This window comes from Rhinichthys klamathensis, unplaced genomic scaffold (assembly GCF_029890125.1).
Source record: "Rhinichthys klamathensis goyatoka isolate OS25496 unplaced genomic scaffold, OSU_Roscu_1.1 h1tg000035l_1, whole genome shotgun sequence".
NCBI lineage: Eukaryota > Metazoa > Chordata > Actinopteri > Cypriniformes > Leuciscidae > Rhinichthys > Rhinichthys klamathensis.
Genome location: NW_026606583.1, coordinates 1,094,874 through 1,121,667, shown reverse-complemented (window position 1 = coordinate 1,121,667; position 26,794 = coordinate 1,094,874). Strand labels below are relative to the sequence as shown.

General features: G+C 37.9%; 1 protein-coding gene across 2 annotated transcripts in view; it reads left to right on the top strand.

Annotated features, from left to right (window-relative positions):
- The first annotated feature begins 987 nt into the window (after positions 1-987).
- Positions 988-26,794, top strand: part of ppp1r9bb (protein phosphatase 1, regulatory subunit 9Bb) — a 32,712-nt gene continuing 6,905 nt past the window's right edge. Inside the window, exons 1-5 of one of the 2 annotated variants that reach the window (XM_056245804.1) lie at positions 988-2,779; positions 19,928-20,060; positions 21,382-21,502; positions 21,605-21,709; positions 26,558-26,694. In XM_056245804.1, the coding sequence (XP_056101779.1) occupies positions 1,379-2,779; positions 19,928-20,060; positions 21,382-21,502; positions 21,605-21,709; positions 26,558-26,694 (1,897 nt within the window). In that variant the 5' untranslated portion in view covers positions 988-1,378. The remainder of the gene's footprint in view (positions 2,780-19,927; positions 20,061-21,381; positions 21,503-21,604; positions 21,710-26,557; positions 26,695-26,794) is intronic. The other variant, XM_056245803.1, reaches the window with a different exon arrangement.

Genomic DNA, 26,794 nt, shown 5'->3' with positions numbered 1-26,794 from the left:
AAACCCAATTAGAGGCAACAAGATATAATAAGGCCAGGCAGATGACTAAAAAAAACAATATTAATAAATAATATATAAAAATAATAGTAATATTAATAATTTGAAGATACTAATATATTAATTTTAATGAAAATAAATATTGTTGAAAAGGTTATTTTTTAACAACATTAAGGTCATAGCAAGTTCGAAGCATGGTTTTTTGTGCAAACTTATAAAAAGGGTTCTATTTAGCACCAAAAAGGGTTCTAGTGTTACAAGCCGAAGAAAATTTATTTGGTAGGCTACTGTTTAGAACCATTTTTCTTATACTCAAAATGACCTCCCAGCAGTTTAACAGTCATCTTTAAAATAACAACATAACACATCTAATCAATGTTTCATAAAATGTTGAAAATATTGTAGCACATCTTGTCATGCAGTCGATACCTAATATAAAAATATTTGTATGTAGAGCTGTGGAGAACTAAGCTGTAGTAGCCTATAGAATTCAAGTGATTTGGCCATTTTCATATGACTGAACAGTTATTTTGCATACACTTACAATGATTTTGACTCAATGATTGCATTACAAAAATGAATAAAAATATAATAATCTGACAAAACAATAGAACATATGGGATTTTAATCTATCTAGCTACATATACAAACATTTTGCCTACAAAAAAGAGAAACCTTTATTTGTTATTTTTTTAATTTATTATATTGGTAGCCTACTAGGTAGCTTACTTTAAAAAAATACAACATCCAGAATTTGCAAATTCATCACGTGAGTTAGCAAAGTATAATAATAATAATAAAATAGAAATTTAAAAAAAATGTGTAGGGCTACGCACTAAACACTAAAATTGACAACTGAAAACCTAATGTTGGGTCTCAGTGGTAGCAGGTTATATTTTACGGAGCCCCGGTATGAGGAATTAAAGTGTGACCCCTTAAAAATCTATTGCGAGGGTGTGAAATCAGACGCGCTCTATGACCCGGTATCTCTGCGCTGCTGCAGCACCAGTGGGAAAGGCAGAGATCTGCAGCTGACTAAATCAAGAGATCAAAACGATCCGGATTATAAATGCACAATCTGTCGTGAAAAACCAGGGCGCATAGCTGTTCTAGTTTTCCTTTAGTCTTTCACGAATGCATGTGTGATTTACACATTAATCAGCGTTTTTTTTTCTCTCACAGACGGAAAGATGGTGCGGTGCTTGTGCCATGCCGCTGACGGACACTCTACGCGCATTCATGGGAATTAATTCACCGTTCTCTTCATCATATTACAGAGCACATTATTGTTCATCAGCGACAGTTTTGTCCTGACAAAAACGTCTGGGCCAACGACTCAGAGATGCTGTTATCGCATCGCCTCGGAGAAGCCTAACAGACCATGATGAAGACCGAATCCTCATCCTCCTCCAAGCCAGCGAGCACCACCGCGCTCCGCAGCGCCTCTCCTCACCGCAACGCGTACGAGGCAGCGGGTATTCACGCGCTGAAGCCGGCGAACGATATCTTAAATAACGGCGACGCTCAGGATGGCAAGCCGAAGCCCACCAGCCGCGGTCGCACGTACGGCTCGAACGTGCACCGCATCAAGAACATGTTCATGCAGATGGGCGCATCCTCACCCACCGAGGCTGAAGACCCGCAAAAGACGAACGGCGACAGCAAAGCGGTGCGTCTCACGCTACCGCGAGCTGGCAGCCTGAACGAGAACGTGGATCACAGCGCGCTGCTCAAACTGGGATCCAGCGTCTCCGACCGCGTCAACCGCTTCGATAGCAAAACGGACGCGTCGCCCAGGTACTCCAAGCTGCAGGAGACGAGGAAGATCTTTGAGCAGCAGCAGCTGCAGGAGAAGCAGGCGGCTTCCAATCGCGTATTACTGAAAAAAGAACGCGCCGCGGGCTTTCAAGATGCGTCGCGTTTGGACGTGGTCGCGCGCTTTAACGGCAGCACGGAGTCGTTGGATAGCCTGGACGCGATCGGCGGGACCGTCGAGGCTGTGTCGCCCACCGTCAGCCAGCTCAGCGCCGTGTTCGAGCGGGCCGCCGAGCTGCGGAACAACCTGCACCGACTGTCCAACACGCCCCCGCTGCCTCTGCCTCTGCGCGGGGTCACCGGCCGGGTCGGTGCCCTCAACTCCAAAATCATCACCAAACGGGTACGCGCCATTCCTTCGGGGGCAAACAAGGAGGATGGGGTTAACCAACACCAGGCAGAACAAGATGGGAGGTTTAGCAGCATTAATGGAGCATCTGAGCTTCAGGACAGTCTCACATGTTTGGATAAGGAGTCCTTGGAGGAGAAAAAGACAGGGGAGAAGGATGAATCTAGTTCCAATGAATCCAAGGCTCTAGATAAGTGTAAGCCAGGACAGGCCAATGCCACAGAGGCAAAAGGTACTCTTATTTCTGCTGATGTCAATAGTTTGGGAAATGTGGGAGTTACTTCCAATGGAGAGGCCCTGGAGAGAGACACTATGGAGTCTGGCATCACCAGCACTGGAAGGAAGGGCGAAGATGGACACGCTCGTCCATCAGTGGGGGTCAGTAAGAAGGAGGATGATGATGGTACTCTGAAGGAGGATTACTCTACGGCTGATTTGGTGGATATCAGTGCCTACAGCGCAGTGGGAGAAGACTCTGGTGGTAGCCAGCTTGAGGATGAGGAGGATGAAGATGATGTATATGAGCCAGAGTCAAGCTGCTCTGAGATTACTGGATTACCTACGGAGGAGGATCCGCCCCCGAGCCGGAAAATTAAATTCAGCATTGCGCCCATCAAGGTGAGTTTATACAAAGAAAAATTTCACCACATATTAAAATTCTGTCATCATTTACGCACCTTCATAAGATTCCAAACCAGTATGAAGTTCTTTCTTCCTCTGAATGCAAAATTAGATATTTTGCAGAACATCTGAGCTGCCCTTTACATGATGTAAAGGGCAGTCGTTCTCAACCAGGGCGCCAAGGCAAACTTCCAATGGGGCCTCAGGATAATATAAAAGCATTTAAATAAATTAATTGATATTATTAAAATAAAATTAATAAATTGTTGGTTTTATATATATTTATATTACCAATTAAAATGTTAAAAAACACAAAGGTGTAAACCAAAATCAATTTTCTTTTTTTCATCTTAATAACCACTGTTTATATTGAAAAGCACACAGTTCTTAAAGCTGGAATCACAAAATTAATGAATGAATGAATTTCTTTAATATAGCCTATCATTACTTCCAAAAAGCTACTTTGCCATGATTACAGCAGAAATATATAAAATAGCCTATTGTGGGCCAAAACGTTGTGCTGGATATTAACAGGAGGCCTTCGGATCGAAAATGTTAAGAGGTATCACTGGTCAAGCTCAAAAAAATAAACAGTGCAGTATATATTCCAGGTCTTATGGAGACACTTGATCGATTTATGTGAAGAACAGATCAAAATTTAAATAATTTACAGAAAATCATCTGCTGTATCATCTGCTGCGTCATTGACACCAAACACCCTTGGCACATTTGAATTATAAATAATATTTGAGAGTTATGATGGAGGGGAAGATTTTCAGTTTATGTATATTTTGTAATATTAAGTAGACTAATATTTAACAAGAAATTACAAAACTGACCATGTTTTCAGGTAGGAGAATGTTTATGCACATTAAAAGGTATACTTTGAAAAAGTATTTGATTAATCTGTATTCAAATGAACTGTGTTTTGTGTTTATTTTCATGTTCATTAAAGTGAATAAGATGGGTCTGGTTCACTTAAAATGGTCGCCTGGGGACTGGTGTAGTATGTGTTGGACTGAGTGAATGAATGAACTACATACATTATATAATTCAGTCTGTTATGTATTGGTTCTTGTAGAAGCTTTGGTCTAGTACGCTTTGGGGCTGCAGACTGGTACAGACTGAATGAGTTGAATAGAATATAACATAATCCAGACTGTCAGCCGGTTTGTTTTGGCATCTATTCTTTCCCAAGGGCTTCCTCTTTTTGATTAGGGGTGACATTTATCCAGGACAAATGCTGACCTGACATCAGTGGCTGAGGTAACAAACATACCTCAGACAATGTGTCTGATCAGCCCAGCTGCCCTGCTTGTGATCAGGATGTAGTTCTGTCTATATCTCTTTGAACATGAAACTGAACCAACATTTACCAAAAGATCCTTTCAGGACCCTGGGTCCAATAAAATTCTCTTTAGAATTAAGAATGTCACTCCCCCTAAACTATACAACCTGCACCGTCTAACAATAGCAAGAAGAAAATCATGGGTCATCTTCGGATGCTCTGCCTTTTTGCAGCAATCTAAAGAAAACTGTTGGCTATTGGTTGTTTAAAAAGACTCACCAATAACATCATAAGTCTGTGAAAAAGAAGTACACTTTAGCATAGTTAGAGTGCTTATTATGAAAAAAACATATACTTTATATACTTTATTGCTAACTGACTCATATTTTCATTCACCTAATTGCATGTTAATTTAAATTAAAATGATAATTTAAAAAATGTTTGTTTATACTTCATGCAATTAACCGAATTTTAGTGTGCTTTTTTGACCCACTTTATCCAAAGTGACTTAAATTGCATTACACATTCCTATCAGTTCTTGCTTTCCCTGGGAATCAAACCCATGAACTTGGCGTTGCAAGAGCCAACGCTCTACTGTTTGAGCTACAGCATTACACCTTTGTATGCGTCTCCAGTTATCAGCTGCTGCTGAGACAATCAAAGTCTCAGACAATCATCAGTTTTTGGAAAATGATCTTAAATAATTATAAGTAATCTGTATTAGTTAGTTAGTTTTATTTCAGGAATACACGGCCTCTCGGCCCAGAGTTCCAAAGTCACAATAGCATGACAGATGCTCTTTTTTTCATTCCATGACATATACAATGCCAATCTCCATGCATGCTTCGACTCACAAACCTGTGACACATCAACACAAACATCACCCACAAGTGTGAGATCACTCAAATATTTCTTACACAGATCAGTGTACAAAGAACAATCATACAAGAAATGTTTCTCGTCTTCAATCACTGAGGTATTAGTTAATTTACAATAACTACAGATTCTCTCTGTCATAGGTATATTGTTCCATCTACCCGTTTCTATAGCTAAACAGTGCCCTGAGCATCTGAACAATAACAGAGATCGTACCAACTGTATGTTAGATGCAATGTAGCTCTCCCGTACCACCATTGACTTGCATTGTGAATATATATTCAACTTCTTATTATCTAGAACTGATGTGTACCATGCATTTTGTGCTCTTTCTCTCAATCGTTGATTCAGAATAGATGTAAATATTCTTATATCACCTACACTTTGAGCCTCCCAAGCACTAGAAAAACCGTTGAGATACAATAGAACTCGAATGCAGGAAACCCAAGATTTTCTACCTACTTCATCTAACTGAAAAAGCATATTATAACATTTTCTTGGATACCGGTAATTAGACATGGACACTAATTTTACCCAGTACATGATGCACCTTTTCATATAAGTAGTAGACAATGCAAACCCAGGTCGCCCAGAACAGCTATATTGCTCACACCCGTACTGATACATAGGAGTCTTTTACAGAAGGATAACTGAACAGTAACTGATAACTAAGTAATCTGTATTCATATGTATTAATCATGTTGATAACAACAATGTTGATATTTGTAAATAAAAAATATTGCATATTAATAATGTAAATTTCCTGAATCTGTCATAGACGTCCAAATGAGGTCAAATGTTGAACGTCAATATGATGTCCAAGTTGGATCATGGTTGGACGTCCAAAGAGTGGACCTAGTTTGGACGTCGAATAGATGTCCAGAATTGGTCATGGACCGACGGACCCAATATAGACATGATCTGCACGTCTATCCGACGTCCAATGTTTAGTGGGGTGGTTCAACCTTAATGTTATGAAGCAACGAAAATACTTTTTGTGTGCAAAAGTCAAAGACTGTCAGGGAAGAGAAGAAATTGTTGAATAAAGTCGTTATTTTTGTTTTGTTTTTTTGCGCACAAAAAGTATTCTCGTCACTTCATAACATTAAGGTTTAACCACTGTAGTCACATAGACTATTTTAACGATGTCTTCACTACATCTGAATATGTAATTTCATTATTAGTTCTAATGTCTTTGAAATAGGGTTAAAGTGTATTACCAAATGTAGTGAAAAAGCATTTATGTTAAACTAAAATATACTTTCATTTCTATTGAAACTATTTAGTTAAAATGTTGTAATTACACATTTGTAACTATGAAGTTGCAATTAAGTGCATTTAAAATATATTATTTTTAAATGTAATATTGAATAACACACTACAGATAAAATGATAAATTATCATCCAAATAAATGTAGGCTACTTTAAAGCATGACATTTGATAATTTGATTTTGTTACAAAATGCACCTTTAAAAAAGGTGTGCCATGAAAGTGTACTCTCTTTAAGTACACTTAATTGGCCTTTTAGTTCTTTAAAATTATATTATCTGCAAAGTTTTTTTTTTAAATATACTTTTAATATTTGATGACGTACAGTACATTAAGTGCTCATTCAGTACAATTATACATTCTTCTTTTTGTAGTCTTAATTTTAAGATTTACATAATATTACCCGGTTTTCATCTGGGATTAACATCTATTTTGGAGAGGTCATCTGATCACAAGTGTTAACTTCAGCGCTTAATAGAAATGTAAAAATGGGGGTCCAAGATGTTTTGTGAACTCAGACTACATTTCGAGGTAGACACACACATGTGCTCACATTGCATAAGGAATGTATAGTATCTGTCCTGATACATCCTGACAAGTAAACATTTCACTAAAATGGTTTAAAAGTCTAAAAAGATTTTAATGTCAATGTAAAGCTAAATTTTTGAAAATTCATTCAACTTACACATCATTATTGGACAACTTAGAACATTCAAAAATCTTTTTCAATAGTATATAATTATAAATATATATGCATTAAGTATGAGCTTTCCTAAAAGCGTGAACATGCGCCCACATTATGCATCTGAGAGAAAGGTGTGAGTCTTTCAGATGCAGGGAATGTGAAAACATGATTAACCCCCTCCTGTAAGTGATAAGAGTAAAAATAGCTGACCTATGAATAGAAGAGTGAGGGGTAGATTTCTGGTGGATCTGATAGATAGGAGAAACCCACAGAGAAACAGTAGCTCATTTAAAACAAATGCTGATGCTCTTTTTGAGAACCAAACTCACTATGATCCTGCAGTATCCTGTAGTAAAGCATTTTTTTTAAATAAGCCAGAAAAAAAAGAAATTTAAAGAGAAATTATTGAAAAGATTCAATGTGGAAGTATTACAATATAAAAATATATTAAAAACTTTGTTAGGTGTGATTAATCACGATTAATTACAGAAAAATGTATGATTAATTAGTACTTTTTTAAATCGATTGACAGCACTAATTTACGTTCAAATATTGCATATTAATATTACTTTTGTAACTTTTCAAATGTTATTTTATGTTTGTGCTTTTGGAAATGAATCTTTACTATCCCTAGTCATATTATTTAGATTTGATCCTAATTTTGAGCAGGTGCTTTCAGCAAATGTAACTGTTGCAAGTGTAATTTTAATGTACATTTATTTATACATATCGGGGAGTAATTCGTTACAGTTACATTGTGCACTTTCATCCACGTGTGTGTGTGTGTGTGTGTGTGTGTGTGTGTGTGTGTGTGTGTGTGTGTGTGTGTGTGTGTGTGTGTGTGTGTGTGTGTGTGAATTATGGCGTATCTTTTGGGAAAGCTTAAAGGCAGGGTAAGGTACGCGATTTGTTCCAAAACATTTTTGTTATGCTGGTTGAAAGTCTCTTCACATCCTGTCAGCAATCACTAAGTGAAGTGGCCTAAATATATTTATATGTATATAAATATCGTCTGTGGAAGGCGTAGGACCATAAAATGATCATCCAATCATTTCATGTTGTGCAGAGTTAGACAGACGTCAGTCGAACAGCAGCCACCTTTTACAGTTCGTCCTGAACCAAAACAACAAGGTTATTTTCTGCGTTTACGCCATAACTACTGTCATTTAAGAGATGGAAACCTGTGACGTTATACTCGGAGCAGTTCATGACTCAAATTTATGTTTCAATGGCTACAACGTCGAAATGAATCTGCAACGGTCAGGTGGTGCAGGTCAGAGCTCTTTAAGTTGTTTATGTTCATTATTATTGTAATGTCATGTGCTTTGAGAAATTAGGTACCGGTAGTTTAATATTTTATATAATATTTTATCCTGTGGTCAGTTCTATTACTTTTAGGATTCTGTGTTTTAAATGGGCTTTGTGATGAACTTACTGAACTTACTTACTGTATGCTTTGTATTTATTATTAAAGAATATAAGTTGTGAGCGCTCTTTTTTTTTAAAGATATTAATATTAATCATAATAATTTCATTTTCAGGGATGACTGAGATCTTTCTGCAGAAATGCCATGATACAATGGGCTTAAAACAAAAGTCAACCGTTTTTGTGTTTTACGTTGATTATTTCTTGTATAAAGTTATTAAATGCTCGAGCTATTTATACGTTAAAATTATTATTATAGTTATATTTTATTAATTAAATGTCTTATTGGTTTTCATAAAGAGAAATGCATGTTTCACTTGTTTAAGTCTTTGTATTAAATGTTTATTTTGAATTTCATATGATTAAGTACAGTATTTGACATTAAATATGTCATACATCTGTCTTTAAGTGCTATTCGTAACAACACGAACATGAAGGAAATAATATTATCACATAGTACAGTCAAATGGGAAACACTTTAAAACACATTCAGTTACACATTTAATATCACTTCTGTTCTGTGGCTGCTGTTCTGGCTCTGCTGTTCTGAAACTGCTGGTATGTGGTTCTGCAGCTGGATACTATTAGCGGGCTATGTTGGTCTGGCATTTTTTTAAGGCCATGACCACACTAATACGTTACCGAAGAATTGCGCGATAACTTTATTATTTATTTTTCCATCTGTATCATCTCAGTGAGCTTTTGTGAGGTTTTATGCATGCGCAGTAATTTAGCGTTTTCAGGTGTTTTTCAAAAGTTTCTCATCCACACTGAAACGCCTGAAAATGCTAGTGTAGATGGAGAGCGTTTTAAAATGAAAACGCCATTTTCAAATGTATCCGGATTAATGTAGACGTATAGCCTAAGTGTATTTGTGGAGTGTTTTGAACATGCTGTAAAACAGGGGCATTTCTGGGGACAGCACAAGTAGGACACCAAAAAATGTGACTGACCCCGGAAAATGGGTACTTCTGGTCACCCTAGTCCAAAGGTTGGCAAGGTTTGTCCTAGAGAGCCGCTGTCCTGCAGAGTTTGGCTCCAACAATGAAAAAAACCTTCACCTGCCTATAGTCTTAGTAATCCTGAAGATAATTGATTCAGATGTGTTTGATTAGGGTTGGAGCTAATCTCTGCAGGACAGCGGCTCTCTAGGACCGAACTTGCCTACCCCTTCCCTAGTCGAATCCTGCTCCTGGAGGGCCACCTTCCAGCACTACAACTTTTGTTCCTTTTCACACAAATTGGGATTACAGGGTAAGATTATTGATTAATACTGTGTTCCTTGCATAACACTATGATATGACCTCAAAAGACTTTTATAGTACATGATTTGTAAACTAATACATTATTGTTTGCATCACATATTCCACTTCATGTGTATGGCTTTTGTAAAGTATGAACTTAATCGGTAGCTCAACCTGGTACAACATGCATGATGCGGAGAACTCTGATACGAGTCCCGGTAAAAACTTGAGTCACGTTAAAAAATATCAAAGACTTGTAGAAGCAAGATAAATTGGCATGGTTGCTTCAGCAATTGTCTTTTTATCTCATTTGTTTTTGCTCACATTATTGGTTAAGTGGTTACACTTTATCTTGATGGTCCCTTTTGAACATTCTGTTAACTATAAGTAATGTTGCACCTATGTGTCAACTAACTCTCATTAGAGTATTAATAGACTGTCTGTTTAATATTTGCTTACACTTTATTGTGTTGGTCCTCCATCAGACATTCTACTGACGATAATTAACTTTGCAACTGTCAACTTATTCTAACCCTAACCTAACAGTCTACTAATACTCGACTAACACTCTAATGACCATCAAAATAGTTTAGGGTAGGGTTTACTGTTGGGGGTACGTTAATTTCAAACACGATTAATGTTTTAAACGTGCTTTAACCTTTTAGTGCAACTCGCCGGACATTCCGTTTCTGAACTTCTGTGATACGTGAATTAATCAACGTGATACAATGGTGACACAGACACTGTTTCTGAGAAAACTAAATTTGCGGCATTTACTGGACATTTTACTTGAGTCACGTATTTCCAATGAGCCTGTGTTGAAAAGTCTACTTTAGATAAAAAAGAAAAGTGTTTTGAAGCACAATTTCAAAAAAATTAAGGCAGTCCTGCACGGGTCCTGTTTGGTAAACCCGCACCCGTCCCGCATCCGCAGTACATAACAAAACACCCGACCTGTTATCCAACAGCAGCACTAATATAATTCTGTACCTTGCCCGTTTGACATAAAGGCCATGACCTGAACTGCACCCCCATTAAATCTGCTACATCAGGTAGACAACATTTATTTATTTTCTTATGTAACACAAGCAATCAAACCAAGTTTAGGCATTCTAAGTTGATACATTTAAGAAAAATAGACATGCTGACCAACATGGATGAATAGTTAAAAGAAAAAAAAGAGGAGAAAGTGTATCCGTCGTAGCCTGGTTAAAACCAGACCATTCTCAGTTGTAACTGAGTTATGGTCTGGCAAAGCGTCATAGACAAATCATTTCCAGAGGGGCGTCACCAACGGACGTCGCGGATAGACCTAAACCCAATCAGAGCGATAAAGGAGATGACGTATGCAGAGCGGCGGAAAAACATCTACGAGTGTTGTTCTTTGCTCGATTTTTAACTAAAAGGAAACGTTCAAATCGCTTAAAACAGACGCGATAGCTGATTCGAACGAGTGATGTTCGACGACGGCATCCATCTTTGTAATGTAAGTTAGGCCCTGTCCCAAATGGCGCACTTCATGCGGACTTTCGGTCTCGTGGACTTAAATTGCGCGTGCTCGCCGAGTCTACGAGTCCGTAGGCCGTCCCATTTAGCATTTTAACGCTCTGAAGTGTGCTCAGCAGCGCCCCCTTTGTACCCTTGAAGCGGTCTTCCGCGAAGCCCGCATAGATGCAGGCTCCACGCACTTTAACTACAGGAATCCTTGCGAAAGGCCAATCAGACAACGGATGGGAGGAGATTTCGCTCACGGACAATTGTTAACATGGCCGAGAAGAAAATATTTAAGTGTAATTATCATTACGGTTTTTATGACAAGTTTATACAAACATTATGATCATCGACCAGTGGTTGATGTCTCAAACATAGGCTAATAATAGCGAGCTGAATAATACGATCGCATTATGATTCATTAAATAAATAATAAATAGAATAAATATAGGTCTGCACTACATGACGTCACCGAAGTGTGGACTCTGAGGAAGTCCACAAGTCCGGAGTGTGCCATTTGGGACAGGGCCTTAGGCTACAAAATCTGCTTCAAAATCCCAGCGCTGTCGTCATCGTGTAAAGCCCGCCCCAACGTTTCTGATTGGTACCGCGATTTCGACGGATTGGAAATGGGCTTGAATGAGCTCTTGTCAGACTAACTTTCAGAGCAAATCTAAATTTGCCGGAAGTTGTCTGGGTTTTCCCAGGCTACATCCGTCGTGTAATCAATACAAAACTTTTGCCTACATCATGTGAGCAGTCTGCCCATACAGGCTATTTTGATCATAGGCTGTACAGACGCTTAGAGGTCTGCATAAATTAAAAGAATATATAGCCAAATATGAGCCTTTACTGTCATATAATATCAGGGATATTTTAGAGGATTAACTCTGCATTTAAATGCGGTTGTCTCTCCTGAAACTCTACAGTCTATACGTGATCGTTGGTCCTCTTAGCAGCATGAAAAAACAACAACATGTTTATTCAAATTGTGAATAGATTATGTAGGCTAGAAAGTGAGCAAATAGCGCTCCCTTTATAATGACTGAAGCTGTCAATCAATTCAGTTGCAGCACTACTGGCTACAATGCTCAATGCTGCAAATTGTGTTGTAATTAGAAACCTTTGACAATCTTCAGACTACAGAGCGTGAACACAAATAAGCACGGGACCGTTTAAAAGCAGCTGCCTATCTGTGGGTAATAACAGTCGAAATAGTCTTGGCTACCTGTGCCTATTGATTCCCGACCCGCATGCGCACTGCAAACGACAACGTAAATATTATACCACCCGTTACATCAAATATTAGTGGTTCACCCGGGGTACCCGCCCGCCCCGCGTGCAGGACTGGTCTATCTATGGCAGTGTCACTGTCAAAAAAAGCAGAGCATTTACTTTGCACCAGAATTTTTGTGCAAAACCAGAACCATTTAAACAAGTAAAAACTGTTTTTAAGTAATCGGTTCTCAATCTGGAGTCTTTGCATGTGTTTCTCGCTGGTGTGTGAGATCACATAGGCCGCAGGCCAAAGAGACAGTATTCAGTCGCTGCCAAGCTGTGGCTGCTTTTGTGTTGGTCAGTAAGTGGCCGTGTCACTCTCTCTGTCTCTCTCTCTCCTTCTGTCCCATTTTCACCCCCTTTCTTATTTGTGGACCGAATTTAGGACAAAGTTTTCTCCCTAAATGAATTTAACAGCTCTCCGTCAAACACAAGGCCTGTTGTGCTGGCTAGGGTGTTGGGTCTTTATTAAACCTCTCTCTCTCTCTCTCTCTCCCTCTCTTTAGGCTGGAGAGTTGAGGCTGACCTAAGAGGCAGATCTCACACTAACCGCTTTGTTCTCATTTTCTTCCCTCCCTCCCTCCCTCTCTCTCTCTGCCCTCTTTCAGTTGCTCACTTCTTCTCCTCTCTGTGTCCTTCTTCAACCCATATTTATTTGAGATGAACATATTCAGTCAAGTTCATATATTATTATTTTTTCCCTTATATCTTCCCTTAATTTTCCAAGTCACTCATTCCGATTTTAATCCCATTTTTCTCCTCTTTTTCTTTCTTTCACTCAATTCCCTGTCTCTCTTTCTCTCTGTGGCTTGGCAGTGCTTTAGCATTATTGTCACTGTCAGTCCTCCAAACGCTTAAACTTCCAACATTTTTCATTAACACTTAAACTTTAATCTCTCTTCTTCTCTTTTATCTCTCTTTTACAAAACACACAGTCAGAGTTTCATCACTTAAACTGTGTAATAAAATATTTGTATATTTTACACCTTACCCTGTGGTTCAGAATCAATATATGTCAGTTATTATGCAAGCTATATGTAGATATAAACTTGGTGAGAGAGGCCATTAAAGTTTGTGAAATGATTTGTTAAATATCTCTTCACTGTAAGAAAAAAACAGTGGGGAAATATGGAAAAGGTAAGTTTACGGACATTTCATTTAACGCTAAAACACAATGCAATGTGTAAATCAAAATATGGGTAAAACACCAGTGAAAAATCAATATAGAAAATTATTTTATCTTTACACAATACATTGAGCCCTGCTTATAATCTTCAACTGTAGTTAAGAATTTTTTTCTTCTAGATATAAGTAGGTGAGTGTAACTCTCGAAGAAATTTCTGGGTCATGTTTCATCCAAAAAAAAAAAAAGTGGCCATTTTTAGAACACAGACTGTGAAATTAAAAAAGCACCATAAATGTATCATAAAACGGAAAATAAAAATGAAGCTCATGTAGAATAGCTTTGTGAGAGGAATAGACCAAAAATTAATGTTATACTCTGATAATCTTCCCCTTCAGTGTGGTATTATGGTCGCATGTTTGTTGTATGGACTGCTTTTTTATATTATATCATTTTAGGGTGCTTGCATCTTTTTGAGGCTTTTCAAGGCCATTCATTGTAATTGCATGGAAAAGAGTACATTGTGTAAAATCTAATTTTGTGTTTAACATCAGGAAAAAATAGTGGCAGTGAATCTTGGCTTGGGCATGTTTCAAAGTACTAAAGGAATGAATATGTAGCAGTGAATTTGGCCTGGAATTTTGAGCCATTTCTGTAGGCAACTGACAGATATATCATGATCATCCAGAACTGTCTGTGAGTGACAGAGGGACATTCCTCACACCTCGGTCCCTGAGGGACACCACAGGAAGCTTGACTGTACTCACATCAAGGTGGCTTTGCCCTACTTCACATTTCAGCCTTCAAACCTTAATCAAATAGCTTAAAAAATGCTGCTTATTAATGCATTTTAATAATATGATTTTCAATATTTATAATTAGAACAGAGAGGTGTATATTTAAAGGAAGTGCATATTAATCGTATTTGAGCTGCATGAGTGGTTAATTCATCCATTTCAGCACATCATTAGGATAAAATCCAGCTGCTTTGCAGTATCTTACCATATGCTACATTATTGAACAAAGCCTCAGATCTGCAGGATATAGATGGTGTTCAGGAATGACTGCCTAAATTCAACAATGAGCTATTTTTGGCATACATTTAGCATATTTGTTCTGGGAAAACTTTGTTTGAATGAGCTACAGTACCTCTGTTATTTTAGCTAATATCCATGATGTGGCCAGAAAATTGTGAAATTCTTTAGTGAAATCCTTTGATGCAGTTAGATGGCCCCTGTTCCAGTGATTCATTTACATTCATGCATTTGGCAGACACTTTTATCCAAAGCGACATAAGTTTCATTAAAGGGATACATTTTTTAAAGGTTCTCTAAGCGATGTCGGGTGACGTCACTTCTTGTTGACGTTTAAAGTATTGTCAAACAAAACGGAGGCTAGCTAGACCCTCCCTCCTCCTCATCCGCGCACTAACCCCCCAAACCCCGCCCCCAAGTCCTTCTTGTCGGTGTTTGGCTGGAACTGTTTGTCATGTTTCGTGGAGCGGGTTAAAGGCTGATTTATACTTCTGCGTTGGACCTACGTCGGAGCCTCTACGCTACAGACTACGTGTTGGTTTTCATTTATACATCTGCGTCGTTGTCCGCCTTGATTTATTACACATGCAGAGGGAGCATGTGAAACCCGGGGAGCGGTTCTAGCGGACCAATCACAGCGCTTGCGGTACGCGTAGAATTGACGCGTTGTTACATTTTTGGAGAGGTGCACGTCAGGGTACGCCGAAGCGCTACACACAGCCTACGACGTAGCTACGGCGGGAGGTCGACGCAGAAGTATAAATTGGGCTTAAGGCTGATTTATACTTCTGCGTCGGACCTACGCCGGAGCCTTTACGCTGTAGACTACGCGTTGGTTTTAATTTATACTTCTGCGTCGTTGTCCGCGTTTATGCACGCAGAGGGAACATGTGAAACCTGAGGGAGGGGTTCTAGCAGACCAATCACAGCGCTTGCGTCCGCGTAGAATTGACGCGCTGTTACATTTTTGGAGAGGTGCACGTCAGGGTACGCCGAAGCGCTACACACAGCCTACGACGTAGCTACGGCGGGAGGTCGACGCAGAAGTATAAATTGGGCTTTAGCCCAGTTTGTTTTTGTTGCTGTTTGTGGAGCCTGGGCTGTCTACAGAGATCGCGTTTCTTTACAGTGTGTTCAGGGGACAGGCAGCCAGCGGTTAGTGAGGAGATGTTTACTGTATGTGACAAAAAATGTTTTGGCCTAAAAAACGCGTGACATCGCTTAGTAATATTTAACTATTAAACATCGCTTTAATATTCGTTCATGCATTCCCTGGGAATCGAACCCATTACCTTGGCTTTGTTAGCGCCATCCCTAGCAACAAAATGTTATTTTATTTTATGTTTAGCGTATGTAAATTTTTTTTAAATCTAAATTTATGTACTAATAGCTAGAAGAGTACGATTTTGTAACAGGAGTGTTTGAAGAGAAAGGGAAGAAAAAAAAACTCTGGAAAACCTCTGCCTAATGTGTTAGCTGAAACACAGAGTGCTTTTAATGCTCAGCAGTCTATTCCTGTCAACTGGAACGGAACCAATCTTACTGCAACTCTCTTGTTCCTGACCTCAAGCAGAGTAGAGTAGAAAATGCCAGTGGTTGTGGGCAACAACTTTTTCAACCAGGTTTTTTGGGTTTATGATTTTCCAACTGACAATTAGCACTATTCCTTACATGGGTTTTCCTGTCAGAACTTCTCATATTGTGTTTTGCGTCGTATGATCTTGAAGTGTTGAAGTGTTTCAGCAGCCATATTTTTGCATCATAATTAAGCACCCCCCCCCCCCTCATTATTGTGATGTAAAACTAAAATAAATTTATATATAGAATTGTAATGAGATTGAGACTTTCACATTACAGTGAGCTGAAAGAAATATATATTTTACTTCTTTTTTTTTTTGTACAATGTAATTTATTTATTGGTGGTGGTGGGAAGGTGTTTAAGTGTGAAGTCCGCACACTGAAAAAGCTGCTCCAAAGAATTTATTAGCAAGGCAACGTTTCGACCATCAGGTCTTCATCAGGCACAATAAGGAGTAGTTGTTGAAATATAACCATGACGTATTGACAAGTTTCATAAGGATTCATGCAACAAGAAACAGCAATTCGTATAATGGGTTTTACTGTAAAATTATTGTCATGCATACCTTTAGTAGGGCAGCAGAGCCAGGATGGGACAGTTTGAGCGGAGGAGGGGTATCCCTGACCATCTGTTAAGAGATATGACCTACTGGCACTCTCACACAACTGGAACACCACTGTCTCTCTCTCTCTCTCTCTCTCTCTCTCTCTCTCTCTCTCTCTCTCTCTCTCTCTCTCTCTCTCTCTCTCTCTCTCTCTCTCTCTCTCTCTCTCTCTCTCTCTCTCTCTCTCTCTTTCCATCCTCCCCCTCTTTAATCCGATGTTTGTGTCCATCAAGCACCACAAAAAATCCCAGCCACACAGTCTAACTGAATCATATGGCAATGGTAGCTAGTCTTAGCTGGTGTATGTGATGCATCAGAGGGTGTTTTGCTAGTGGGGAAGAGGTGCAGGTGGAATTTTAGCACAGTTGGGAGTAAAGCACAATTTTTCTCTCAGGGGTTGTGTTTAATGTGGGCTGGGCTGCTAACAGCGGGATGCTTGTGGCAGGACATGAGTGGGTGAAATTGAGGGATGAGGATTTAGGATGGTGGTGGTTGTCTGGGGAATAAAGACTGTCTGGTATTATTTTAGTTTTATTACATAACAGGAAAAAACAGTTTACTTCCGTAATGTGATTTATTTCTGAATGAAACAGGAAATTCAAGGAGAAAAAAGTAGGGTAGGACTTGATTTTATTCACTGGGATATTTATTGTATTCTGAAAATAGTCTTTATATGACAGGTGGATGAAAAAATGGGCTTGGTGATGTCAGCCCAACAGGAAACTAATTTCAGAATATCACTTACAAACATGGTGCAAATTATTGTTTAACAATACATTTAGGGTTGAATGAAATACGAGTATATTTATAATCTCTTTAAAATTCTCTTTGGTTTTGATTTTTCCACTGAGCTTCTTGAAAGGCATTTTGGTGTTGCCTTCTCTGTGAAGGATAATTGCAGTCCTTGGCCAAAAGAAGACACCTTAAGAAAGACTGCATAATTATTCTGCTTACATTTTAAAACAGTTGGGAATGTGTCTATGATACCTTAAAGTGCTGTTTTAAAATCAGCCCATTTTAAAAGTTTTAAAACCAGATCCATTTTTGTTTCTTTGGAATAACATCAATCCATTTTCGAAACCACTTGTCTTTTGGAATAACAGGTACGGATGAATAATGCATAATAAGACCAGGAACATGTAAAAAAGGGTCAGGTGAAATCTTTCTTTTGAAGATTTTCTTCGATATGCAAAACTAGATCACAGCACCATGATCCACAATCTATCTGTATTACAATATAAATCACTAAATGACCAATGTAACAGATGGTATACATTTGAAACCCCTGAAGTGAATGACATGCAAGTATTGTGAAGTGGATGCAGAGGGACCTGTGATAACAATAAAAACTGTATGATTGGACAACATAATTTGAGCTTTCAAATTAAACTAAAGGAAAGTGTGAAAAGTGCACTTGTGAGGATTAAGAACAAGTAGGAATTAGGTGTAACATCGCATCTGATTTGACTGCCACCATATAATTATAAAACACATATTCTAAATGACTGGTAACTGTAAACAGCCTGCAGTATGGCTAATAAACTGTATTACATGGCAGAATAATTTTTTTTATCCAATTATTACTATTTCACATTTTTCTCTTGCTAGCAGACTGAAACGGATTTCTTGTTTCTTATTGTCATTTGCTAAAATAAAATTCATCACATTTTAAATACTATGAAAATTGTTTCAGCTATGGCTCTTTCAAAATTTAATTTAGTGATTTTCAGCTTCAACAGCACATTTCTTCACTTGGGCAAACAATTTGTGGCGGACAGCTTTCCTTGCGCATGAAATCCCACATATGCCAGCAAACCAATGAGAACGCAGAACAATGTTGATGCCTAACAACAGAGTGTAGGCGCAAAAGCTGTTGTGGATCTGCTTACCTGAAACCATCCGTAACTGGCAAATTTGAAGAAAATTACAGTTGTTTGGCAAAATGATGGACAGTTACATACGCATTACCAACATTTTATTATGTAAGCTTTATGTTACACCTCAAATAACAAGGGAATTTATTGTCATTAATAGTGTTAATATTAATTAGCAAATACATGAACTCATTCTCTCAAATGGCTTAGGTATGAAGAGCATTCACAGCCTATATGGACTGCACCACCCTGGCACTCCATCTCCCTCGGTTACAATCACTTTAGGTGGGAAAATAAAAATCTTGCTCCCCTATAAAATAGGGGACTAGGAAGCAGAATGAGACTCTGAAAACAGCATTTTGGCGGTGTGCATGTGTGTTCAGGCCAGGTTAAGTTGGCACAGGCTGCACCCACGTTAAAAAGATTATATAAAACTAGCAGTGAAGCCTCAAGAGCTGCTGTGAAGTGGGCACACCTGCTCTGCCCACACAGCTTTGCTTTCAATAGAGAGCCACTTCAATTCCACTGTCAGTGCATGAGTAGATAAAATTATGTTTACAATCAAACTGCATGCAACACTTAAGAGTTATTTTGGTAAACAGCAATAGACCTGTATTTGAATCCAATCAGTGGGCTCGAAAAATGACCTGCCAGAAAACTACTAAAGAGAGCTGTTGCGAATTTGCAAATTCTTGTTTATAATATTTGGAGCCTAAGATTTTAGGACAGTCTGATGTTGCTGAGAAACAGAGAAAAATATGGATGCATTAATACTGATGGCTAAAAAAGGTGGCAGTTGTTGACTTATACTCCTTACATGCCCACAAACATATTAATTATTAACTTGGAGAGAGCTTCTCTGATTTGAACAAACCCATGAGGGCCCGTTCACACCAAGGACAATAACTATAATAATAACGATAAAGATATAGTTTTAAAAATTGTTCTGAATCTAAAAGAATAGCAGAGTCCACACTGCAACTATATTGATAAAGGCACAGAAACTATATATTTTAAATTATTTTCACAAACATTGTTTCCAGCTGATGAACGCTAATCAATCAGAATTCATACAGCTTTAAAGAGCTTGAGCATTTAAAGTGGCAGGCGACAACTGCAGCGCATGCTTACAATAAAGAGAACAATATTGTGCATTGGTGTGGACTCTAATATAGTTATCATTATAGTTATCTTTATAGTTATCATTATTTCTGTGAACGGGCTACTAACACTAAGTATTAAGTTGCATAATTTGTGTAATTCTCTAAATGCACTCACAAATTCTGCAGCTTGCAGAGGTGGGCTATTACTTTTCGGAATGATGCGATACTGCAACAAAATGAGTGGTCATTAATGTATGATACAATTTTTAGGTGTTCACAACCTATTCCAATGAGGACTATGACAGGAGGAATGATGATGTGGACCCCATGGCTGCTTCTGCTGAGTATGAGCTGGAGAAACGTGTGGAAAGGCTGGACCTGTTCCCCGTTGAACTGGAGAAAGGTAATGAAAGGGCTAGTAAGGCCATTTAAGATCTTATCTGGGATTTTAAATACAAATTTACTGATATGTAACATTCCAATTCAAATAAAAAAGCGATGACATTTGTGTAGGGTGTTCCAAATGCACATTTGAGACAGTAATACTTGCACCTTTCTGACTACTCAAAGTGCTTTCCCCCTTGGAGAGAGTATGGCATAGTGAAGCTCACCTTTAAAAGGAATTCACCTTTTAAAGTCATAAAACAGTGGTGACATTATGTAGCTGGTTAGATAAAAAAAATTTAGTGAATAGTATGTTGAATTTAAAAGTATTAAAAGAACTAAATGATTATAGACCTCCGGGCACAAAATGTTTCAATGGAAAATTGTGTTCTTAAAATTGTATGCATGGTGTTGTAGTGATAATAATAAAAGTTTTATCAAATCAGTAAGACACTCAAAGCCATGCTGTATTGTAAATTATAATCACTTTACTGGACTTTGTGATTAACAAAACCCACTATATTCACAATATAGCATATAAAAGTGTGTTAAGGAGAAAATGAAAGACTAGGAGTGTAGCCAAAAGAGTAACACTCAACAGAGAGAATATCAAAGAGGAAATGAAGGTGCGTTTCACAATACTTCTATTATTCTGAACCATTTTGTACAAGTAGTGTGCTCACTCTCAAAAAATAGATCACAATGTATTATACTAGGAGTACTCAGATGATGTACTTGAAAAAAAGAAGTGAGGACTGTTCTATTCCAAATCTACCCTTAGAAAAAAAGCATACATTAGATGGTTGAGTACATACAGTAGTGTATTGTGTAAGCAAATAGTATACAGTACACAAGCACACTTCAATCTAAAGTCTTTCACAAAAACAAGTTTGTTAGGTTTGAGATGGTAAATCATCGATATACTGTTTTAAAGACTGTTCTCAAATGTGAGTGGAACATGAACTGGCTAACTTACATACATAAACTAAAAATGATTGCAAAACAAGTTGCTTAAAAAGTCACACCAAAAATAATTTATTTGCTGATTTGGTTTGATATTTTGTTATTGAATGCAATTTTATTTAGTTGTATTTAAAGTTTGTACATTTAAGTGTGACTTAAATGTACAAAAACATTTTGAGGCCATTGTACGCTATGTACGCATTAGATAACAAGTTGCTTAAAAAGTCACACCAAAAATAATTTATTTGCTGATTTGGTTTGATATTTTGTTATTGAATGCAATTTTATTTAGTTTTATTTATAGTTTGTACATTTTGAGTCCATTGTACGCTATGTTTTAAAGATTAAATTCTCCATTTTGTGTTGTCCATTAACAGACAATGAGGGTTTGGGTATCAGTATTATTGGTATGGGTGCTGGAGCTGACATGGGATTGGAGAAGCTTGGCATATTCGTCAAGACCGTCACAGAGGGAGGGGCAGCTCATCGGGATGGCAGGTAGATGTTATGCATATTGCACACAGCATCATAGTTATTTCTTGACTTGATTACTGAAACTCATTCCACAATAGTCACATTGCACACTTTCATCTCTTTCAGGATACAGGTGAATGATTTGATAGTGGAGGTGGATGGAACAAGCCTGGTTGGTGTAACTCAAAGTTTTGCTGCCTCTGTCCTGAGAAACACATCTGGCACAGTTCGGTAAGACCAGCTGGATATAGTCCACTACGATAGACATTTCACCTTCCTGCTGATATTGTTTCATTTAATTTAAGACCCATTTTTTCAGTTTCTTACCCTTTATATTTACCATGTCCTCTAGTCTGAGTCACCACTGTATTTTAATGCATTAAACACTGAATATCACCCATTGCTGTAGGCACAAATATTGAATTAATCATAACTTAAATTAATGTTGGAATGGTTCGTATTTATGAGTCGAGCACACATGAACACCACCATAATGTTGTAATTATCAGTATGAAAGGCTGGAAATTTGGGCGGTTAATAAAAAATCATGGTATTGGGATTGGTAATTGGTATTGGTCATAATTAAGTTTTAACTGTGAACGTTGGCTGTATAATTGGTTTGTATTAGTACAGTGTAATTAGCATGATTATCAGAAAACAGATTTACGTGACAAAACTGCATTTCCTATGACTCAAGTCAAGTCAAGTCACCTTAATTTATATAGCGCTTTTAACAATATAGATTATTTCAAAGCAGCTTTACAGTGATGATAGGAAATTACAGTAACAGAGATTGTTTTGGCTTTACAGCAGCTCTAGAATAAAGTTATTGTCTAGTTAAAGTTAGTTTTGATTGATTCACTTCCGTTGCAAAGATCATTAGTTATTAACTTAGGGGCCGCTAACACGACACCGTTCTAACAGAAAACACACAATCCAGTCATCCACACAAAACAGTGCCTGGTGGCTATAGAACACAAACCCTGAAATAGATTCCATGGTGAAAGCCTTGAAAAATTCAGAAAAAAGGTTATCTCTGCGCAAACCTCAAAAAACGAGAACCCCCCCCACCCCCCCCCCCCCCCCCGAAAACGCAGACGTCGTGCACATGTGCATCACGTGTTTAGTCTATAGGTATGCGCATTTGAATATATATGTGCGGAGGTGTATAGTCCTTTACAAACCAACCCTAAACAAACTACTTGTCTGGCCTTAACATTTTATAATAATAATTATTTATCGCTTCTGCGACGTGAGCCACGTGAACCGGAATTATCCCGACAACGTTTGATCTGTACAGAGGTAAAGGGAAGGGAAGGAGGCCTTCACAGGGGAGAGACTAGTTGACACTACAGGACTGTGTTGTCGTCATGTCCAGGCAGGTCCTTCATCAGATCCGGATACGGCCTGGATCCGGCGGACTGCGGTAAACCTCTGTGTAGCAAATTAGCTCTATGAAATATTAATAATCAATTATAACTTGTTATAATTGATTATGAATATTTGGATCAGTTATTCGGGTTAACTTGATGTAGCTACATTAACATTACAACCAATTACTCAGTTCATCCCGTGAACACTCAATATTGGTTATTAATTAATTAATAGAAATTAATGGGAAATGTCTTTCTTACTAAGTACTACTAAGAGCAAGTAGTCAAGATCTATGATTAGTGACTCCAGATATGAGCTTGAGACACGGACAATTTTACATGTTATATGAAAAGACTTTATTAACTAGACAAAACATTTAAACTACTCTAACATACACATACATACATGCATACAGTTTACCAAGGGAAAGAGAGCTGAAGCAGAATACAGGAAAGCAAGAAGTTATAGCATTGTTTGATGTTCAGCAGATCGACAGCCTGAGCAAACCATCAGTTTAGTTCTAACACGCCCTTCTTAAAAAGGGGTAAGGATCAAATAATGAGACTAAGTTTGATACTTGCATGTCTCATCCATTTGCATTAAACTGCCGATGCAATTTGTTGAGGCTCCAGTTGATCTTTGCTGATGTGGTCTTGATGAGAGAGAACCAGTGGGAGTCAGAGGATCTTTGGTGAATGGAAAGACAAGGCCGCAGCCTGGCGCAAACTTGGGGGTCCTTGAGGGACTTCTAGTTCAGCATTCTTCACATTAGGACTTCTCAGGAAGGACCAAGAGAGTAAGAGAGCCAGAGGCTAAGAGCGCAAGCGAGCTAATCTTGTGATCAGTGAATTTTAAAGCGTGAAGATTTTACACCCTCTGCAGGTGCGTGAGCCAATACAAAGCCGTCCCTTTTTACGACCCTTTGTTTTCTAGCAGGGCATTTGAATGTTTAATTTCATTGGGTGTTTACGAAAAGAATCTTCAAGATTCTTATAATACGAATGCATCATAAAGTTAGCAAAATGTAATGTAAATTAACAAATGGGGGACGAAGATTGGAGTTTATAGAGAAACATGCTACACATATGATTTTGGTTAACCATAGTATGCAAGTCATGTTTCAGACCAAAAATAGTTTAGAAGAGAGAATGAAGACATAGGCCAAACCACATAAAACGAAAATTATGAGATGGAAAATTAGATACATGTTAAGACATTCATCACATGGTTATATATATAGAATATATAGGATTAAAAGGGTTCATTTCTTCTTCTCAGCAAGAATTAGGAGGCAATTCCCTGCACATTCTTTTGGGTCGTAAAACTGTAACAGGACACCGAGTTCTGCCAGTGTGTTGGCTTGATTTGGGATAAGTCTCACAGACCTTTGTTTGGATAGTGAGTTTGCTGGATTATTCATTAAATATAATGAATAATTTGTTTGTGTCTGATTGGTCCAGAGTCAGACGCTACATCGGGATAAACAGAGAGACTAATATTAGCGTAGACGCCATCCTTCTTATGATGTAACAAGTACATCAGGATTTATGGGAAGTGTTCCCGGTTCCGGCTGACCTAATCTATGCAGCCTAACATTGAATTATAAGTCTATAAAGTGATATGTGTATGCTAGGTCAAAGAGATGTGTTTTTAGTCTAGATTTGAACTGACAGAGTGTGTCTGCTTCCCGAACAATGTTTGGAAGACTGTTCCAAAGTTTTGGTGCTAAATAGGAAAAGGATCTACCACCAGCAGTCAATTTTGATATTCTAGGTATTATCAACTGGCCGAAATTTTGAGATGGCAATAGACGTGAAGGACTATAATGCGTTAAGAGTTTGCTCAAGTACTGGGGAGCTAAACCATTTAGTGCTTTGTAAGTAATCCGCAATATTTAAAAATGTATACAATGTTTAATAGGGAGCCAATGCAGTGTTGACAGAACCGGGCTGATATGGTCATACTTCCTGGTTCTGGTAAGAACTCTAGCTGCTGCATTTTGGACCAGCTGTAGTTTGTTTATTAAGCGTGCAGGGCAACCACCCATAATTAAACAATAATCTAGCCTTGGTGTCATGAACGCATGAACTAATTGTTCCGCATTTGTCATTGCGAGCATATGACGTAATTTAAATATATTTTTAAGATGGAAAAATGCGGTTTGATACTAGACACGTGACTTTCAAATGAAAGATTAGTGTCAAAGAGCACACCCAGGTTCATGTGGCACCTTGAGAATTATAAAATATAATATATAAAGAATATATTAAGCATCACTTACTTATCTTACGTGTATCCTTTGCTATTCATTTTGTCCCATTGGTGCTAAAACAGCTTCATGTGTAAGAAATATTATATTGCCCCATTTATACTTTATTCCCTAATCAAAATCACTTGGACAAATCACATCATAATTACATCTTCCGAAATCATAAGTAGGAACTTCCCAGACAGATTTGAAGGCAGCAATAAATACAAAGTAATTATAGTCTGTACATTTGACTCCATGACAGCTTGATTTTAATCGTATTTAGTCTTTATTTTTATGCATTGTGTGAATTCAGGGCAGGTTGCTCACTGTCATTAGACTTGTATAATATTTTACAATTGCCTACAGCTGTATTGTGTGTGTAATGTTTGCTTGGTCTCTTTCTTATGGGAACACTACTAATTTCTACCTCAATAACATGGTGAAATTAACAATTTTGATACAATCTTTATACTAATTTTTGCTCTTTACACGTTTAATGAATGACGTGGGTTCATTGCAGTCTTAGATGGAATATGTATCTTTCCCTGCTCTTTTCCTTAGTTCATTCAGCATTCAGCCAATGGGGGTCATTGTGACAGTTGTAATTATGATGTGTTACAAAGCTTGTATTTAGAATAGAAGAATAGTACATTTCATTATGATAGATAAGTGTTAACAGGGGGAGGCCAGAACAAGGAGAGGGTTATATTAAACTAGACACTGGGGGGAAGAGACACACACAATGTAGGAAAAAAGGAGGAAATTAAGGATGGATAAATATAAATATAAATGAGGGCAGACAGAGCAGCAAAGAAGGATCTATAAGTGCTTTATCAGAAGTAAACAACAGTAAATCTTGTTGCCATCATACCATCATATCACTATAAATATGGTCTTTTCATAATTTGAATCCCCTTAAAAGAAAATGGTCTTAAGATCTCTTTTAAATGGCACAATTAAAAAAGAACATTTAATTAAAATTATTTATAATGTCCGCCAAATCTTGTGCTGTACCTATCTGTATTGTCACCTGCCATTCTGCATATCCTTTAAAAAAATAAAATAAAATAGCATTAGAAATGAGCAGCTGCAGTTTTCAGTGACACATTTCAGTGCAGATTGTCTTTATGTAATGCAAGGCTGTTGAATTACAGATGGTTACTGATTCTGGAGAATGCAAAAGGGCATGTAGACTGTAATCTTAAAGGCACAGGAACAAAAACCAGCCCTTTTAATTCTAAAGGTTATTACACTGTAAGTGGACCTCAGGAGAAAGTAAAATGATTTAAAAAGTATGAGAATGTATATGATGACCCCTTTAAAGGAAGAAAGACATTTGAAGTAGAAAGAAAGAGAACACCTTCCTCTCACAGCCTAGTATACGCAAGCACTAACAGATAAAGATAAAGACTTTAGATTACCACAAGGTGCGTAATAAACACCTCTGTTCCTAGGTTTATTATTGGGAGAGAGAAGCCGGGAGAGCAAAGTGAAGTTGCTCAGCTCATCCAGCAGACCCTTGAACAGGAGCGCTGGCAACAGGAGATGATGGAGCAACGATATGGCAACTACATGGGTGATGAGGAAGAGGTCTGTGTACTTGCTTTTATTTGAACAATGTGTGATGTGTGAGCCTAGAAAAGTTGTATTGGATTTTTTTTTACAGTCTGTAATCAGGTACTTGTGCATAA